The sequence below is a fragment of the Callospermophilus lateralis genome, chromosome 4 (genome assembly GCF_048772815.1).
Source record: "Callospermophilus lateralis isolate mCalLat2 chromosome 4, mCalLat2.hap1, whole genome shotgun sequence".
NCBI classification, from domain to species: domain Eukaryota; kingdom Metazoa; phylum Chordata; class Mammalia; order Rodentia; family Sciuridae; genus Callospermophilus; species Callospermophilus lateralis.
The window spans coordinates 25,355,667-25,375,567 of record NC_135308.1 but is presented as its reverse complement, the minus strand read 5'-3'; the positions used below and the strand labels follow the sequence as shown (position 1 = coordinate 25,375,567).

Sequence of the window (19,901 nt, the reverse complement as noted above, 5' to 3'; positions counted from 1 at the left end):
CACAGACAGGGCGGAATCCCACAGGCCCATCACCACGAGACCTGTGTGGAACAAAGAGCTTCTGTAGGTTCTCTGTCTTCAACTATTATCATCTCCAACCAGTAGGGCTCATGCCATCTACTGTGTGAGAAGTCTTTTGTGTTCCTTATCACATTTATTTCTCTTAATAACTTTATGAGCCAAATATTATTACCCATATCTGCTGGAAGAGGAAATCAAAGCTCTCTGAATGCTAGCTGTCATGCTTATAACTCTTTGCCACCATACGTGGGACTCCTCCAGGTCTGCGTCACATGAACTCATGAATTGGGGCAGTCTCAGGTGCCACACAGCGCTCCATTTTTGTCATACTCAAGCTCACCAAGGAGGCACAGAGCAGCCTCTGATCCTGAGAAGCTGGTGTGCCTGTTCCAGGCAAGACCAGCTGAGGATATATGTCAGTCTGCCAAGGTTGTGGCTTCCTGTCACTGGCTGGTGATCCACATACCCTCAAGTGTAAAAATCTGCTGTCCCAGAGTTATAGGCATTTGAATGAAACGCTCTTTCACAGCATCTTCTTCATATTTGGGCATGAGTTTCAGGAGCTAAGCCCAGAGGATGATCTAAGGAACACGCACAATACCATGGTAAAATCTGCTCATTCCCACAACACCAATCCTCTGTTCTTGGGACTTACTTAGGTGCCTTTCTGCTCTCAGTGTGGCTTCTTCCAACTTAGTCTTAAGCAGAGGCCCTTATACATATAGTTTAGGTTTTATATTTCTTTACATTTAAAGAGAGCCACTTTGGGGTTTGATAATATATTTCTTTTGCTCTTAAGCAAAAGTTTTTATTACTATAAAAGAAGTTTCAGAATGTGCCACAGATACTACACTTAAAGTTACTTCACTTAAACAAACTTTCCTGACCTTTTGTTTGGTATAGTGAAAGGTCCTAGAAGACATGAATTCACTTCTGGCAATATTTAGTCATTAATGGTCACTTACTGTTTGGCCTGATAATTCTTTGTTCACAAAACGAGGGAAGAGTACCAAGGGATCTCTCTGGCCACTTTTGGCTCTCAAATTCTATAAGTCTATGACTATTTAATATATCATGACCAAGTACCTGAGCCATCTCCTTTAAAAGCTACTGTGTGACTCTAAAAAGTGCAAACTTTCCCATGCATTCTTTTTTTTTTATTCTTTTTTTATTATTAGTTGTTCAAAACATTACAAAGTTCTTGACATATCATATTTCATACATTTGATTCAAGCAGATTATGAACTCCCATTTTTACCCCGTATACATATTGCAGATTCACATTGGTTTCACATCCACTTTTTTACATACTGCCATACTAGTGTCCATTCTTATCAACAGCTTATCTGGGCCATTTGAGGAGTGGGATGAGAGCAAAGATCTGCACTCAGAGGGAGAAGATGGGAAACATAAAAAAACAAGAATAGGAGTGCAGAAGGAATTCAAGGCAATCCCACATTGCTTGAGAGAAGGAGAAAAGGGGAGCAAGAAAGACAGAGGAACAGAGACAGATAACAGAGACAGAAGCAAGCATTTATGTCACCAGTACTATAAACAGCTAATGTGTTCTTGCTGCTTATGATGAGCCAGGCAGGGTACTAACCATGTCATAATCTGATATCACACAGAATTGACTGGTGAGGCTCAAGCATAAGGAAGTATAGAAAGTGATGAGTTTTGAGAACACAGAATTAAATTTTATGCTCTAAAATTCCCAAAGTGTATAGATACATGGATTAAAAAAAATGGCAACTATCCATTAAACAGTAGTTGCCCCTAAAAGGGAGAAAGTTGACATTCAGTTCTTGATCTATAGAGCAAATGGGTTTTCCTCCATTTCAGGAGATGGTGCATACAAAGGTAACAGGAAACACTCTCATAACAGGTTTATACTTTGAAAATACTAGCAGGGTTGAACTTGGCAATATAAAATGACTGATTGTCTTCTTAGCTAATCCATCCTGGTTCCCTGGTCCCCTGCCTGCTTCCGAGGAAACCAAAGAAGTAAGAGTCTGGGATCCTGGCTGCAAGACTGATGGTCTATCTGCCAGGTTGGCCACAGCGTTGAGTGGCTGGACACCAAGTTCATGCTTTGCCAAACAAGTGCAAATTGCTAAGGTGCTGGAATCAAATCAGCGCTCACTTTTGTATGAATACTACATAACTCAGTAAATGCTGCACCTACTACTACTTTCCAAAAAGAGCCGTCACCCCTTGGAGTGGCCCAGGGACTGCCAGAACCCTCAGACCTTCAAGGATACAGGAAGAGGTAATACCAAAACAGAAAGCACTCCACCAATCTCAAGTGATTACACCTACACACCAGCAACTCACTGGCTGGTCCATTTCAACTTTTCCACGCAGATAAAAATGATGGAAACCTAGGGGAAGATGTAAACACAGAAAAGCACTAATTTTAATATGGAAAAGATCTGGGAAAACAATCTAAGCCAGTGATGTCCAGACTCGTTTAAGGAGGTAGGGATTCAAGAAGGTATCAAGAATGAAAGTATAGAGTTGCCTAGAAAGTCATCTGAAGAAAGGACTCTGAGGATTTTGTAGATAAAGCAAGATAAAAACCACTGACAACTTCCTCATTCTAAACAAATATGGAAACAGATTCATAGATTAAGAGGGAACAATACTTCACCTTACCCTACCTGATCTTACTGTGTAATTAAAGAATTCATACCACATTAGGACAGAGACAAAAAAATAAACACCACAAGTGTGTAAACCCATATATTTTACTTTATGATGAACATTTATGGGAAAATAAGCATTTATCATCCTGTAGGTTAATTTTGTCTTACAGCAATTGTCTCATAATCACTCATATTTTAATTACTTTGGTTTTAGGTGAATTTTCCTGATTCTAGTATGTATCTGCTTAAAGTTTTCCAGGCATTAGAACAGAAATAATAAACTCCTTCTGACTACTAAGGTATCAAATGGCAGATATTTTTCTTTTGAAAATGGAAGAATGGGCAGGGTAGAAAAATCAAAGTATGACCTCAAGTTGTTATAATTTGCTATTGAAACTTGGTCCTAATAGTAACTTCAAAGTTCAATTATTTTATCTATGGTAAAATGCCCCCCACCTTTGTTTAGAAATTTGGTAAGGGAGAAGGCCTTGCATGCAATAGCTTTGTAATTGTTCAACAAATGAGTTAACAGTTTAGAACTTAGGTCATCAAAATAATGTCTGATGTTTTTATCATGTAAATACTATTAACCTTATTTTATCATGTGTCTGCATAATATATTTATATTTATCTTAGTACTATCTCTAGACTTTATTTAAGAAATATAGACTAGACAACTTTTGGGCCCCTTATTATGAATTCTTAAATTCCAAAAGCCATCACTACAAAATAGTGACTATTATAATAAATAAATCAACAATAAATTGTGTTTGTTCCCAGAAATTCCTTTAACATTAATTATGATAATGGTAAACTGAGTTACTTTTCCAGTTTAGAAGCTGATTGAATTATACCATTTAAAACCATTTCTGTTCCAGGAATATTAGAGGTGACCAAGTTTGTTACTATTTTACCCATCAGTCCTATGCAAGTAGTGTAGAGATGGGATTTCATACTATCAGATCATCTGCCATTTTGCAGATGTTCTAGCACTTCTTCTTTATCAGTTAAAATAAATATCAGTACAATTTTGGATTAAGTAAGCATCTTAATTATCTCACTGCTAACCATGGAATCTGGTGAAATTACCAATGATTCAGCTGTTAACAACTTTATAAAATTACATTGTGTTTGTCAATGGTCAAACCGGAAGACTAAAGATGACGATCTGCGGGGCAGGGTACTGGGTATTTAACCCAGGGGCATTTTACCATTGAGCTGTATCCCTTTCCCTTTCTATTTTTTTTTTTTTTTTTTTTTTTTTTAGAGAGAGTGAGAGGGGAGGGGAGGGGAGGGGAGGGGAGGAGAGGGAGAGAATTTTTTTTAATATTTATTTTTTAGTTCTCGGCGGACACAACATCTTTGTTTGTACATGGTGCTGAGAATCGAACCCGGGCAGCACGCATGCCAGGCGAACGCGCTACCACTTGAGCCACATCCCCAGCCCCATCTTTCCCTTTCTATTTTGAGACAGGGTCTGGGTAAGTTGGTGAGGATGGTCTGAGTCACTGGGATTATAGGTATGTGCCACTGCACCTGGCTACAAGATTTTTTTCTTAAAGAGTTTCATTATCATTATTCATCTAGTTCATCATAAAATCTATAGTAATGGTTCTCAAAAGTATGATCTAAAGATCCTTGGGATTCCAAGAACACTTTCAGGATCCTGGTTAGTTTAAAATTATTTTCATGATAATATAAAGACCTTAATGCCTTTTTCACTATATTGATATTTGCACTAACAGTAAAATCAAGGCAATGGCACCAAATGGTACTTGTCTTTCTAGTACTCTAGTATTTCACTAAAACAAATGCCACTTACACTGTAAACCCTTGATGAAGCAAAAAGTCTTCTTTGATGAAGATTTATTAAATTTTATTAAATCTTGCCCTTGGGTACATGTTTTAAAAACATTCTGTGAGACAAAATAAGAAGTATGCATAAGGGACTTCTGTCACATGCTAAAGTGATGATTTTTCTCAAGGAAAAGCACCTGTGAGACTGTGATGCCTGCTAAACAAGCTAATTTTTTCACAGAATGTCATTTTCATCTGAAGGAACCAATGGACCAATTGTAGTTATTCAAACTTTGGTATGTGGCATTTTCACAAATGAACATGAATGAAAGGAGCCTGTCACCTCAAGGAAAATTTGAAGCCCAATAAAACTTGAGCTTTCAGGTAAAACTTATAATTTGGAAATATAAACCCTCCCAGGAGTTAAAAAAGACTTTTCTGATAAAATTGATGGTGATACTAACACACACACTGCTGTTCTTATCCTACAAAACAAAATGTCCAATATTTGGAAGATATGCATTATTCAGGAAACTAGTATTTTACAGAAAGATAAATACCTCATATTCTATCTCAGATGTGGAAACTTAAAAAAAAAAAATTATCTCAGAGAAGTAGAGAGTAGAAGAGTGGTCTCCAGAGCCTGGGAAGGCTAAGGAGAGGGGAAATGGAGAAAGGTACAAGGTGTGGCTGAACAGGAGGAATAACTTCTAATGTTCTACAGCACAATAGGAAAACAATGATTGATAACAATTAAATATGCATTTCAAATAGCTAGTAGAGAAGATTCTGAACATTCCCAACACAAAGAAGTAATAAATGTTTGGAGGTGATGGATATGCAATCACTCCAGATTTAATCATGACATGTATTAGATATCACGGTACCCCATAAATATTTAGAATTATTATGTGTGTCAGTGAAAAATTAAATTAAGAAAAAGGTTGGACAAAATCACACAAAAAGCTGAAAGTGCCATCAGTTACCACAATTGACTGAAAGGTAAAACTAGATAACAGGAAGGATTGGGTTTAAGAAAAATTTTTCTTTTTTTTAAAATTAAATAGTGGAAAAAAAGATAGCTCCTTCCACTTCAACCCCAGTACCTTTTACCTTGACTGATCCCTTACAACAGTGATTCTTAATCAGGGGTGATTCTGCCCTCTAGAGGTTGTGTGGTAAAGTCTGGAGATTTGGTTGTCACAAATAGGGATTCATAAAGGGTGGGCAGGGGATATGTGTGTGCTCCTGGCAAATATCCTTCAATGAATAGAATACTCCCCAGAACAAATTATCCAGTCTACTATGCTGAAATTGCAAAATGTGGTCTCAGAGGCAGAAAAAAGTCTGCTTTATTATGCGATACAAAGCCTTTGCCTTTTACCTTCTTCTGACTTTCCTCTGTTTTTCTCCTGTAGCACACTGTAATGGACTCCTCTGACTGTTAGTTTAGCATCACTAACAAGGCAATATGGTGTGTAAGCCAGAATTTGATTCTCAGTACCACCTTCTTATAGTTATGCAACCTTCTCATTATCTACTTACTCTGAGCCTCATTTCCATCATCTAAAAATATAGTGAAAATAAAAATATGCTGTTTCAGTCTAACAATAAGGATTAGAGAGAGTGTATTTAAAAACCTAGCATACTTCCAGAAATATAGTAGATAATCAGTAAATGGACAATGATGCTGTGAACTCTCCTGTCACTTATTGAGGACCCTGTGTCTTCATTAGCTGTGCAACAGAGAAAAAAAGGGAGAGGGGCAGTCACAGCAACATTATTTATCACAGGAGGTGGAAGACATGGCTTAGGTTTCATTTAAAGAAATATTCCCCCAAACCAAATAAAGAAGTGTAAAAAAAATACCCTAGGGCTGGGACCTGCTTTTCTGCATCTATGATGGGCATACCCTCGTACACTGCTAACTTTAGCCCTTGCTCTCACCAGCCCCAATGTCCTGCAAGGACTGCAGAGAAACAGACAATGACAGGAGACATGAGGTCCAGAACCAGCCCCATTTGAGTCTACGTTGTTTCCTGTCTGCTTATAAATAGATTCTTCTTTACAGCTGATTTAAGTAAGAACACTTAAGCCAGGTATGGTGCTGCACACTTATAATCCCAGCTACCCAAGAGGTTGAGGTAGAAGATCCCAAGTTTGGGGCCAGCTAGGCAACATAGTAAGACTCAATTTCAAAAAAAATATTTAAATAAATATGACTACCCAATGTCATTTTCCTAAGTAGTTGTGGTTTACAGATTTTGCCTAAAGCTTTTAGGAGAGAGTTTTATTTTCTTACTTCAATACCACTCCTTATTCCCTCTTTTTCAGAGAACAAATCAGTATTAAGAATCTCCCTTGGAGAGAACTGAACAACAACAGATGAAGTAGAGAGGGAAGATGGGAGGGGAGGGTAGGGGGGATAGTAGGGGATAGTAAAGGCAGCAGAATACAACAGTCACTAATATGGCATTATGTAAACATTGTGAATGTGTAACTGATGTGATTCTGCAATTTGTATTTGGGTTAAAAATGGAAGTGCATAACTCACTTGAATCAAATGTATGAAAGATGAAAAAAAATAAATAAATAATAATAAAAAAAGAATCTCCCTTGGATGTGGACCCAGGTCAGCAGGCCTGCTGTTCAGCCTAACTGGGCTCTGGAGGGAGCTCCTGTCTCACAGTAAGGTGCAGCACTGTGGTAGTTCACATTCTCTTTTTACTGAAAAGTTTACAACTCTTTCCTTTAAAGTGACAGTTGTACATCTCCAGGGTCTTAAGAATGTATAGTTGAGATTCTCAAATCTTTCCCCAGAGCCTTTTATTCTGTTTTTGATTTGCTCACTGGGACTTTCTATTCTGGAGAACACATAGATACTTTTCATTTGATTAAAATGGTGTTGCTCATTCTAAAAAAAAGTTACTAGGTTATTAAAAACATGATTTTCCTCCCAATCATTAGCTACATTGTAGAGCATGGAATCTCCCCCAGGATTCAGTGAAGACAAAAGCAAAGCTATGGACCCAGTGATACATTAAAAGGTATTACTGAATGTTATTTACATAATTTTAACTCATGTAATTAACTTGACTTTGGTGCTAAGTCCTTTCTACTTTTTTAGCACAGTCACCTTATATATTCTAAGAATGATGAAACAGCAATTCTATAGATATACCAAGTACATCATTTACATATTTAGCTTACAATGAGTAAAGATAATTAACTTTCTTGTAAGTGCATTCAAGAAGTGGGGTGGGGGGAGGGACTGGGGTTGTGACTCAGTGGTAGAGTGCTTGCCTAGCATGTTTGAGGCATTGGGATCGATCCCAACACCACATAAAAATAAATAAAATAAAGGTATTGTGTCCATCTACAACTTAAAACAAATTTTTTTAAAATGGTACACTTATTATACATGTTATTACTCTACACACAATCCTTGCTGAAGAAAAAAAAAAATGGTGCTCATGATCTTGCTTCCTAGCTCTTTGCAATAACCTGCCTTTCCCATTGGGGAGCTGTCACAAATTACCCCCCATGGACTATAAGGAGTGGATGTCAGCTTGAAACTCAGTCTGAGAGGAAGAAAGCCTCCCCTAATCAGCTCTGACCTGATTCAACAAGTTTCAATGACTGTCTTCTCTTCAACATTGCTCATTTTTATCAGATATCCCAGGAAGATCCACATGTACAACGTGAAAGAAACCAAGTTGTCATTTCGTGTTTTTACACCCTGCTGTGGCAATAGTGAGTGCTGGCTCTAAACTAGTCCAAGTTCCTCTCCAGTGCAGGACCCAAAGTTAGTACTAGCTCACTGAGAATAGTTTATTTTTCAGAATGGTTACTGTGTATTTTTAGAATAAATGGAAAGGTAGGGCATCTCCCTTTTCCTCCAATGTTGGTTTATGTTTAACAGCTAATCACTTTCACATCAATTATTAATCTTAAGCATGGATAACATCTCCCCTTCTGCTTCCTTATGGTTGTATTGTCATACCATGATCCTAGGCCCAGAGGCTTTTTTTTTTTTTTTTTTTTTTGTACCGGGGGATTGAACCTAGGGGCACTCTGGCCACATCCCCAGCCCTTCCCTTTTTTGTTTTTTATTTAGAGACGGGGTCTCACTGAGTTGCTTAGTGCCTTGCTTTTTGCTGAGGCTAGCTTTGAACTCAAGATCTTACTGCCTTAGCCTCCAGAGCCGCTGGGATTACAGGCATGTGCCACTGAGCCTGGCCAGAATTTGATTTTGATGAACCTGTAGGTGCTATAATGTCATGTATATTTTCCTGATAGGCTTTTTGTTTTGTGAATATAAACTAAAAAACGAAAGAAGGAAAGGAAAAGAAATAAGACTTAAAGGAAGATAAGGGTTAAAAACCACAACACTCAAAAATCAGGGAATTTTGAGAACCAGAGCTCTAAGGAAAACAGAATCAGGACAGCTGAAATCACCACAGACATTTGTACTTTGTATTATGGCCCATCCTCTGCAGCCCTGAAATCCAGGGGCTTGTGTTTTCTTTTTGGTTAAGTTTTGGAGACATTTGCTTTCTAATACGAAATTAAAAGTATGATCCAAGGATAGCTTTGGATTTACTAATTTCCTTCTCGCCTTATTTGGATGCACTAGCAGTTTCCCCAGAAAGCTAAACAGTGGCAAGTACAGTGGGTTCCGAAGCCACTAAACACCGGATTGACACCTTTTTTCCTAAGGTCTTCATAGATAGATTGTTATGGCTATACCTTTCCGAGAAACTCCAATTCTCACCCCCTCCTCATTCTCTCCATGCCCCCGCCCCCACCACCTAGAAACATTAACACATAGGAGGAAATCTACAAATCCCTTGGGACTTCCACAGAGAACTGACTGCATTTTCTCATTACCAAACACACAGGAGCCAATACGCATTAAAGCAGCACAGACCAGTGAACAGGCAGCATCTAAGGGTTCTGCACTTCAGAGTTTGAACTGTTAAATTCCCAGAGGGGGCCAAGTCAAGTCACTGAGCGAAGGGACCTGCTCTGACATCCACCCTGCACTCAACATATTTAGGTCTATTGGCAGAGGCTCTCTTTTGTGAGGAATTGATGACCTTTTCACAGTGGATGAGTGATTTGATCCTTACCTCCTGCTACAGGACAAAAGGTCATAAACAACATTACTCAATGCCCATGTAAGTGCTCCTGGTCGGTAGGACTCTCACTCTAAAAGGAAAGAATTGAAATTTTCTTAGTCTGTCATGGGAGTGGATAGCATAGGGTATCCAGTGAATTCATTATAAATATTTTTCTAACTAACTTCTAGGGAACTTATTCTGAACTGCTGGTTGAGGGTAGAGGGCTGTGAGAAAACAATACATGCAATGGGAGTAGATTTTTTTTTTTTAAATCATGTAGACTTCGTGACTTTTAACTCTGGTGGCAAGGGTTGGGGGATGGGGAATGAGGGAGAGGAAATGAAGCTAAGTCTCCTCTTAGAGAAACCTGGACAATGACCATAGTAGGAATACCTCATTGACTACATGAGGTCTGGGCAGTAGGACACTGAAGGAAGTTAGTCAACCTGGAAAGGTATCAAGGGGAAGGAAGAGCAGAGATAGGAGCAGAGATGGAGGCAGAGATGGAGATCGCTGATGTTGATGGCAGCTCAGAGCAACCAACTGTTACAATTTCTAGTTTTTGTGGCCTCATTCTATGAATGCAGTACTCCTCTAAACTGCTATGGAACATAGGGGTGACATAAATTACTATATAATCTCTATAATAATTTGTTTCCTTAAATACATCTATTGTTAGCCAGAATCTTAAACATAAATCAGTTCTGCCATCATAATGGAGAAAATTCCAAAGTGCAGTGTGTGTGTGTGTGTGTGTGTGTGTGTGTCTATCTGTCTATCTTTGTATGTGTATGTTTATAAAGAAAAGTAAAAGAAACTAGGCATCAGAACTTAAGTTATTTTTAAAGTTAATCTCAAAAGCCCCTAAACTCATTAAGAACTTTTCAAGAGTTAAAACTTTTCAGGGCCATTAGAAAGCACCTTTTGGACTTAAAGAAGCAACATGTCCATTGAAGGCAATCTGAAACGTTTCTCTTTTTTTAAGGTATTAGAAATTGAACCCAGGAGTGCTTTACCACTGAGCTACACTCCCAGTCCTTATTTATTTATTTATTTTTAATTTTTATTGAGATAGGGTTTCCCTAAGTTGCTGATGCTGGTCTCAAACTTGCAATCCTCCTGCTTCAGTCTCCTGAGTTGTTAAAACTGAAACCATTTTCAAATGTGCCTGTTGTATATTAGATCTAAGGTTGCCAAATATAGTTGGAAAATGAGACCCATTTTGGCAATGTATGAGAGAAAAGAGTTGTGTGTTAAAAACTGTTGTCAATGAAATTTTGGTGTTCACCTAGACCCACTATACATTCTGATCAAAGAACTGGAACAAAGTACTGAAATATATATAATATGAGATCCACATTTATATGTATGTGTGATTTATATGTCATTTTATTTATTTGTTTCAATTTCTTATGAAAGGCTCTAAGATTTTAGTAATCTCTGAAACCAACAGGTCATGTTATTTAGAGACTGAAACTAAAAGGAAAATGACAGCATTTCAGCTAATTGACATTTTAAAAATAGCAACCATTTCATAAATTATAATACTATATTTTAAATATAATAGGCATCAAAGAGAACTTTTAACATGGATAATGAGAAAAGCTAACAACCATATTCAACTTAAATAAAATTGAAGTATAAAAATCAATATTTACTTTGGAATCATGTAGGAAGAGAATTATCTGTCTTATAAGTTAAGTGTACAAATGTAAATTATTTTTAAAAACCCTCTATTTTGCACAAATGAGCAGAGGTTATTAACAATTAATTATATTAACATTTGCATAGCTCTTAGAATTTTCAAGGCACTTTTTTTAGAAAAATATTTTTAGTTCTAGATGGACATAATACCTTTATTTTCTTTATGTAGTTTTTTTAATGTGGTGCTGGGGATGGAATCCAGTGCCTCATGTATGCTAGGCAAGCACTCTACCACTGAGCCACAACCCTAGCCCTCAAAGTACTTTTACATCTATTATTTCACTTTGCAAATGCAACTAAGATAGCTTTCTATAAAACCAAAATGCAAAAGGTGTGTTAAGTGGGAGGAAAGGTTAAATATCAGAAGCAGCACATTTGCTCAACATGTCAAAATATTTAATTCATTTATTTGGAACAAAGCAGCTTGGATTATATCTCTCTGGTTATATGCCTTTGAGGGCAGAAAGAGGATAAGAATGATTTTCATGTATTTCCATCAGCAGTTCACAAAATAGATATAAAATCTCAAGTTTTAATAGAAGAAAATTTAACATCCACAAATAGAACTTTTCACCTCTTCCCAGACAACCTTTTCACCCTGCCTGGCTCTGCATGAAGTCACCCAAAGCCAGCGACAGACTGGTTTAGGTAAATGAGTCTTCAGCAGAATCATTGTTTTATTCCAACCACTCTGTTTCTGTTAATGGCATGATTCTTCTTTGTATTACTGGGCTTCAAAACCTTGCATTTACCTTTGATTTTTTCTCTACTTGATCACCTGCCAAGGCCTACTGATTCAAACTCTTTCTTCTCTTACATCAAGCTCTTTTGGTTCTATAATCTCTACTGAAGTTCCTACTCCAATACCACTAACCTCTAACAGGTCTCCACCCTCTAATCCATTCTACCAGTCCAACAGTCCTGAAGTTCTCTTTATCAACCTTCAGTGGGCCTGAATATTAAATTCAGTATTGACTTTGTAAATGGCATCATGGCCTTCCAATGCCCTAGTCACCCTACCAGCTCTGTTTCTCTATATACTTTCTGATTCAAGTAAACCACACCACTTGTTCATGTCTTATGCCCTTATTCCATCTTCCTGGGAACACTCCACTCATCCTTCAGACGTCTTACCTTGTATCCCCTCTGTGAACCATTCTCTGACTCCCCTAAAGTGACCAAGAGTGACTCTTTGAACCCAATCATTTTGCTAACACTTTCCTTTAGCTCTTCTATTTTGCCCCATATTATGTCATTCTTTCCTTTCTCCCTGGGTACAGATGGTGAGCCTCTTGAAGGCAGGGACTATGTTTTCTATTAGTTGTGTTTCCTAGCATGGTACCTTACATATTGGAGATACTCAGTTAATGGCTGGCAAACTGTAAAGAAAATCATATTTTTTAATCGAAAAAAAGTAATGAAAACAGATGAAGTCATTCTTCACTCAAGTCTTTAATAAAGAAGTAGGCTCCATTTCACTCAAAATTCTGTTACTCATCCTTTTCACAAGCAATCAACAACCAGTAAATTACTCAGCCAGTGAATATAATTCAAAGCTATCATATACTAAGTGTGAGTCATGCTGGCAGCTAGGCAGTTCTCACCTGCTTCGAGGGGAAAACACATTCATCCTAAAAGAATATGGAACAGCCACAAGAACAAACAAGTTAACCACAGTGTAAGATGTCACAGCTGGACCAACAGTCCAAAGCTTGGTTGCTAAGTGTTGCAGGTGGCCCATTTATGTGACTAATAGAAGCAAGAGAACCAGGCTGTTAAGACCTATATTCTAATGTTGCAGAGAGTCAACAAAAACAAGCCAGTCTCTGGTAGGCTCCATAGCACATTGTCCATGAGGGACAAGGGATGCTGTGTGAGATATGAAAGTATGGTATGTTTTCAATATATTGTCAGTAAAGCAGAAAGGTGCAATTTGCATATTAGATAATATATAAAACTTGTTCTTTTTCATTTTAGAGAAAAATTTTAAGATTGTCCACTTTTAGGCTTATGAATAACTTTTCTTAAAAAATTGTTATACTCTGCATTGCACTTCTTTTCTCTTCTTTTTGAGACAGTCTTACTCTGTTGCCCAGGCTGGCCTTGAACTTGGCAATCCTCCTACATTAGCCTCTCAAATAGCAGAAATTATAGGTATGAATTGTAGCCAGCTTACGATGAACTTTTTATGTGTTCACAGAGGAAAGAAACCCATCTGATTTTTAAAAAAAGTGTGAGAAACAATTCAGCTTAAAATTAGAAAAATGCAAATTAAAACTAACATAGAGATTTTAACTCTCTCCAGTCAGAATGGCAATTATTAAGAATACAAGTAAAACAACAAATGCTGGCAAGTATGTGGGGGAAAAAGGTACATTCAAACATTGTTGGTGAGACTGCAAATTGGTGCAACCACTCTGGAAAGCAGTATGGAGACTCCTCAGAAAACCTAGAATGGAATCACCATTTGATCCAGTTATCCCACTCCTTGGCATACACTCAAAAGACTTAAAATCAGCATACTATAGTGACACGGCCACATCAATGTTCACAGCAGCTCAATTCACAATAGGTATGCTATGGAACCAACCTAGGTGCCCTTCAACAGATGAATGAATAAAGAAAATGTGGTACACATACATAATGGAATAATACTCAGCCAAAACGAAGAATGAAATTATGGCATTTGCCAGTAAATAGATGGAACTGGAGACTATCATGCTAAATGAAGAAAGGTAATCCCAAAAAACCAAACGCTGAATGTTCTCTCTGATATGTGGTCACTCACTCCCAATAGGCAGGGTGTGTGTGTGGAGGTTCTTTGGATTGGTAAGGTGCGGGTGGGGAGTAAGAAGAGGGATGGGACTGGGAAAGACATTAGAATGAATCGAACATAACTTTTCTATGTTCAAATATGAATACACGACCACTGTAGCTCCACATTATACACGACCACAAGAATGGGAAGTTATACTCCATGTATGTATAATATGTCAAAATACATTCTCCTGTCATGTATAACTAAAAAGAACAAATTTTAAAAATGTGGGGGAAAAAAAAATCCAGCTTAGAATGTAATGTGGATTCGATTTAAAAATTATTTCTGGGGGTTGTTACACTTGAATGCTTTTTGTTGGGAGTTGCCCTGGCTCCAAAGACTAACTTCCCCATCCCCTGAGAAGAGCTGTCCAATGGTGAGCCCTGCTGGCTCACATGATCCTTATCCACCAATCAGACTAGCTCTGCTGGCTCACATGATCCTTATCCACCAATCAAAAAGCACCCCATGCCAACTGTCAAACCCTTCAACCATTAAACTGTCATAACTGTCAAACCACCCCCGGTTCTATAAATATGCAGAGCTGTTCCTCAATAAACGGGCATTTTCTCCGACGATGAGTCTTGTTCATTCTTTCACTTTTAAAATTATTTTTCTTTCTTTATTCATTTATTTTTGTGGTGTTGGGGACGGAACCCAGGGCCTTATGCACACCAAGCAAATACTCTACAACCAAGCTACCACCCCAGCCCTTGAAATATTTTTAAAAAGAGAGGAATTTATCACTAGTATAGAATTTCAAATAAAGGCATAAGAGTATTTGCTAAAGTAGTCTTGAGTCAATTTATTTGATTGGAGACAAAATATAAAATGACACATAAAAACACAAAACATCGTATTTCTAGGTCCTGTTGTAGATGTGCAAAGGAAAGCACATGGGAAACAATGGACTATATGATGCAAGAGAGAAGAAGGGGAGGGAGAAAAAGGCAGAAAAATGGAGGAGGGGGGCTGGGGATGTGGCTCAAGCGGTAGCGCGCTCGCCTGGTGTGCGTGCAGCCCGGGGTTCGATCCTCAGCACCACATACAAAGAAAGATGAAAGATGTTGTGTCCGCCGAGAACTAAAAAAAAATATTAAAAATTCTCTCTCTCTCTCTCTCTCTCTCTCCCCCCCCCCACTCTCTCTTTAAAAAAAAAAATGGAGGAGGAAAGGAAAGGAGAGGGGACAAAAGAAGCAAAGGGGCAAAGAGAAAGGGGGAGATAGGAAAGAGACTGTAGGGGAGCTAGGAGGACTCCGATGGGAGTCAGATGGCAATTAGGGTGTCTAAAATTTTCAAGAGACAAATGAAGGCTTTGCCATCATAGAAGCTACAAGTAGAAGCAAGATGACATAGCTAAGGCATGTGTGATATTTGTGCCTTTCAAAAAGCAATAAAGAATATCAAAGTTAAATAATAACCGAAAACATTCCAATGTTGACAAGAAAGTCCTAAGAAAAGCGCCACAGCAGTAGAGGAGCTAATAATACTTAAGTTTCTAAACAACATGTCTATAATAAGAGTTTTAATCTATTGTTATTTAGTTCTAATGTAAATCCTGAGATTGTTATTGCTAATATTATTTTAAGTTAGAGGTTAGAAAGGATAAATAACAGGTTGAAGATCTCACATCTGTTGTTGGGGCCAAGGGCTGAATGTTGGCCTATTCCCTTAATTCACTCACTCACTCACTCACTTATTCATTCATTCTCTCAAAGAGATATTTAGTTGGTACTACTGAGCTCCTATATTTTAGTTACTGGGAGTAGCCAGTGAAGAAAACAGACATTGTCTTGTGAATGTGTGTGTTACTGGGGGTTGAACCCAGGGTCTCACACATGCTAGGCAAATGCTTTATCATTGAGCTATAACCCCAGCCCTAGACAGTGTTTGATCTTAGGAGTTTTATCACCTAGTGAGATGAGTCAATAAACAACTAGGTAAGTATAAAAATTTTTTTTAAATAATAATTTTTTTTTCCTTTACTTATTTTTGTATGTGGTGCTGAGGATTGAACCCAGTGTCTCATGTGTGCTAGGCACGTGCTCTACCACTGAGCCATAATCCCAGCCTGTAAGTATAAAATTTGATAAATACTATGAACAAAATGGTCAGGGAGTAGTAAAAGAGAATTAAATGGGGCACTACTAAATTAAACAGTAGTGGTTAGCAAAGTCCAACTTAAATCTAAAGGATGGGAAAGGGCTGGCAGCAGATGAAGAGCAAAAGTGTTCGTGGAAGAGGGAGAAAAGCATATGCAAAGACTCTGGGACAGGTCAACATAGCTGGGGTGCTATGGGTGAGGTGTATGGCGGCAAAAGGAGGTCCACAAGGCAGATCATGCCTTATAGGGTCACAGCACAGCAAAGAGGCTGCTGCAGGGTGGGAGCTTGTTTCTTATTTTAAGTGCAATGGAAAGCACAGAATGGTTTTCAACAGACCATCTTTGGGTTCTAAAAGACCACCCTTTTTTCTGTATAAATAATAGGCAGTAAGTAAGAATGATAGTATAGAGACCAGTAAATAGGCTTTTGCAGGATTCCAAGAGAGATGATGGTCACATGGACATGGGTGGTAGCAATGGAGATGAAGGAAATGAACCTCAGAAGTGATCTGAGCTATATTTTGGTGGTAGAAACCAGAGGCCTTGCAGATAGACTGGATGTAAGAGGTAACAGAGAGGGAAGCAAGGAGGATGCTCTAAATCCTGTGCACAACTCTAAGTCTTGTACATAATTTGATTTTCTTAGCACATTTCTTAGATTAGAAAGCTATCTATATTCATACTAGTTTTTGAAATTACATATATTTTTATAATTAGTTCATGTGCTAAAATCTCCATTTGCACACTGCCAAGTTCACCCTCTGAATGTAACATCTACTCTTATGTTCACTATTTAGAAAGAGACATACCTTAAGGGTGATGTGGTAAAAAGAGAAGAGGTTTTCAGACCAAGCCATCTCAGGGTGAATCACAGCTTTGCCACTTTGCTGGGTATATATAAAGAAGTGATCATTCTGAGCCTCAGACTTTACATATACAGGTAAGAACTCTCTCATAGTTTAGTTGTAAGAATCCAATAACTTATAAGTCCTGGCATGAAGTCGGAAGCCAATAAATGATAGACTCTTTCTTCTTATTCCCCTCCCTTCCCTTTCTCCTTCAATATAGTATGAGAATGCCACAAGTTCTCAGAGTCCCTCTTTAAAAGAGTAAAGAGTACTCTGTACATATGAAGTATATTACTGAGTGCTATATTTAACATAACTGAGACACCCTATAGGTTGGGACGGCAGATCTTTTTATGGGTTCTAAGAGGTACTCTCTGAAAAGTTCTAACTCTGCAACAATCACCCTCACCTCCTGACTAGAAACACTCCCATATCAAACAGAAGACACTCAGTTTATTTGGATTTCACATAAAAAAAATTTTTTTTAGTATGTCCAAATACAGTTTATTATCTATCTGAAATTCAAATTTAATTGTGCATTTTGTATTTTTATGGGCTAATCTAGCAACCCTATGACAAGGCAAGTCTCTACTAGGAATAAATTGGTCCAAGACTCTTTCTTCACCGTCCCATATGATGCTAACTCTTCTCTGTATAAGTTATATTTCTTACTGTCATGGTGCTATCCACTCCTACTTTCTATGCACATTTCATTCATCTCTTCTCATTCTTACCAATACGTGTATGAGTGTCTGACGTCTATTGAGTGGTATTACATTAGGTATGGAATTTTACTTAGTGGTTGGTTATAAAGATGCTGGTGCAACCGTGTGTGTGTGTGTGTGTGTGTGTGTGTGTGTGTATATTGGGGGGGGATCTGTGCACCTGCTGTGTTAACCTTTTCACATGAAGACTATGCTAACAATACATCATTTTGAGAATATACTTTGAAAGTTTTCTACCAGTAGTGAATAAATTTGTATACACATCATTAAAAGTTCTTTAGAAACCACACTAGTAAAAACAGTTATTGAATAAACTGAAAGAGAAAAGGTTTGAGTTCATTCAATAATCACTGTCACAACTTAAGAGCTGGAAACCCTTCATTTAACTTATATATCACATGAAAAAAAAAGTTTAGGCCACAGTTTTATCTGAGTATTCCTTCTTTGTATATATTTAAATGCTTCAATTTCTTATTTCAGTACTAAGGAAAAAATTAAAGGAAATATAAATCTACCTAATAATATGAGATACCCAGAGCAGTATTGGTATTTACTCTTGTTCCACAAAAAAGATAAGGAACGTGCTTGCTCCAGAATGAAAATCAACATGTGGGCTGGGGATGTGGCTCAAGCGGTAGCGCGCTCGCCTGGCATGCGTGTGGCCAGGTTCAATCCTCAGCACCACATACAAACAAAGATGTTGTGCCTGCTGAAAAACTAAAAAAATAAATATTAAAAAATCATCTCTCTCTCTCTCTCTCTCTCTCCCTCTCTCTCTCTCTCTCTCTCCTCTCTAAAAAAAAGAAAAAAAGAAAATCAACATGTGGAAGAAGTTTTGTATCAAAAAATTGTCAGGTGAACTAAACAAAGTATTTAATGATATAGTTTATGTTCATCCTGGAATAAGCTCATTTTCTCACTGTGGGCAGGAAACAAAACAAAAATCATAGATTGCTGTCAGTCTGGGGACTGTGTTTTGTTTTGGTAGCACTGATACAGAAGACTCCAGCACTTTATACATTGTACCTTCAATATGAAGACAAAAATGGAGGCCCTCATCTTTCAGGTCATTTTGCTCACCAAAGGTCCCCTTATTTCATTGAAATAAAGGCATAAATATTTTCTCCATCCCTAACAATCTCAATACCTAGCAAAGCAATAGTTGCCCCAATTTTAGAAAGAAGAGGATGTGTGCTTACTCTTCTTGACGTAAGTCATTGACGCTGCGGTCCAGTGAGATCATGTCACTTGCCACCATGTTAAATCCAAACTCTTTAATGCTGGCTTGAACTGCATGTTTGAATTCTGGTCCCAAAACCAATGGCTTGGCTTGTTCTCCAGGGCCACCAACCACTCCATGAGGCTCAGGTTCTTTGGGTTCAAAGTTACCAAGGATCCCGGGGCGTAGCACAGGATCACGATAGGTGAATGTCTGAGGCTTAAATGTGAGATACTGCCTCTGTATTATGTCTTTTTGGGAATCTCCTCCAGCATGGTGCTCCTGTTCATTTTTGGCCTTGTTTTTTCTTCTAATAGACTCTAAGTCCACTTCTATTCCTTCAACATGAGGCCATGGTACCACAGGTTTGAATCTGTCATCCCCAGGAGCTAATCCATTGCCTCCTCGGTTGGGCATGGGGTTATTGACATCTCTGTCTTCCTATACAAAAGGAGGGGGATATACAATGAGTACATGAAGGCAAAGCACCACAGTAGAGTTTATGATACAAATTTTCATGTTTAAAGAAAGGCTGAGGCGGCAATAAAAACAGTGTAAAATGTGAAACGTAAGCAGGCCATTTTGTTAGGTTTTCATATTACAAGATCTTTCTCAGGATAGAATGGAACTACCAAGAAATAGACTATTTCCTCACCATACTATTCCAAAATAAATTAATGGACACTTAAAAAAAAAACTAACAAAGATCTCTTACTAATATCAATATTGTTAAGGGTTAATACTGTTAAGGATTAGAGCAATGAGTTTCTAGGATCTTTGATTAAAACAGATACTTAATAGGTCATGTTGTATAGTAATAATTTTCACAGGCATCTGGTATATGATAAATATAATCTTTTAGTAAATAATACAGCCATATAATGGCAAAGGTATTAG

At 37.8% G+C, this 19,901-nt stretch overlaps 1 protein-coding gene across 2 annotated transcripts in view; it reads right to left on the bottom strand.

Moving 5' to 3' along the window:
* The window catches only part of Galnt7 (polypeptide N-acetylgalactosaminyltransferase 7), a 127,175-nt gene that overhangs the window by 47,231 nt on the left and 60,043 nt on the right, over window positions 1-19,901 (bottom strand). For both annotated transcript variants that reach the window (XM_076852364.1, XM_076852363.1), the window contains exon 2: window positions 18,985-19,445. In XM_076852364.1, coding sequence (XP_076708479.1) covers window positions 18,985-19,445 — 461 coding nt within the window. The remainder of the gene's footprint in view (window positions 1-18,984; window positions 19,446-19,901) is intronic.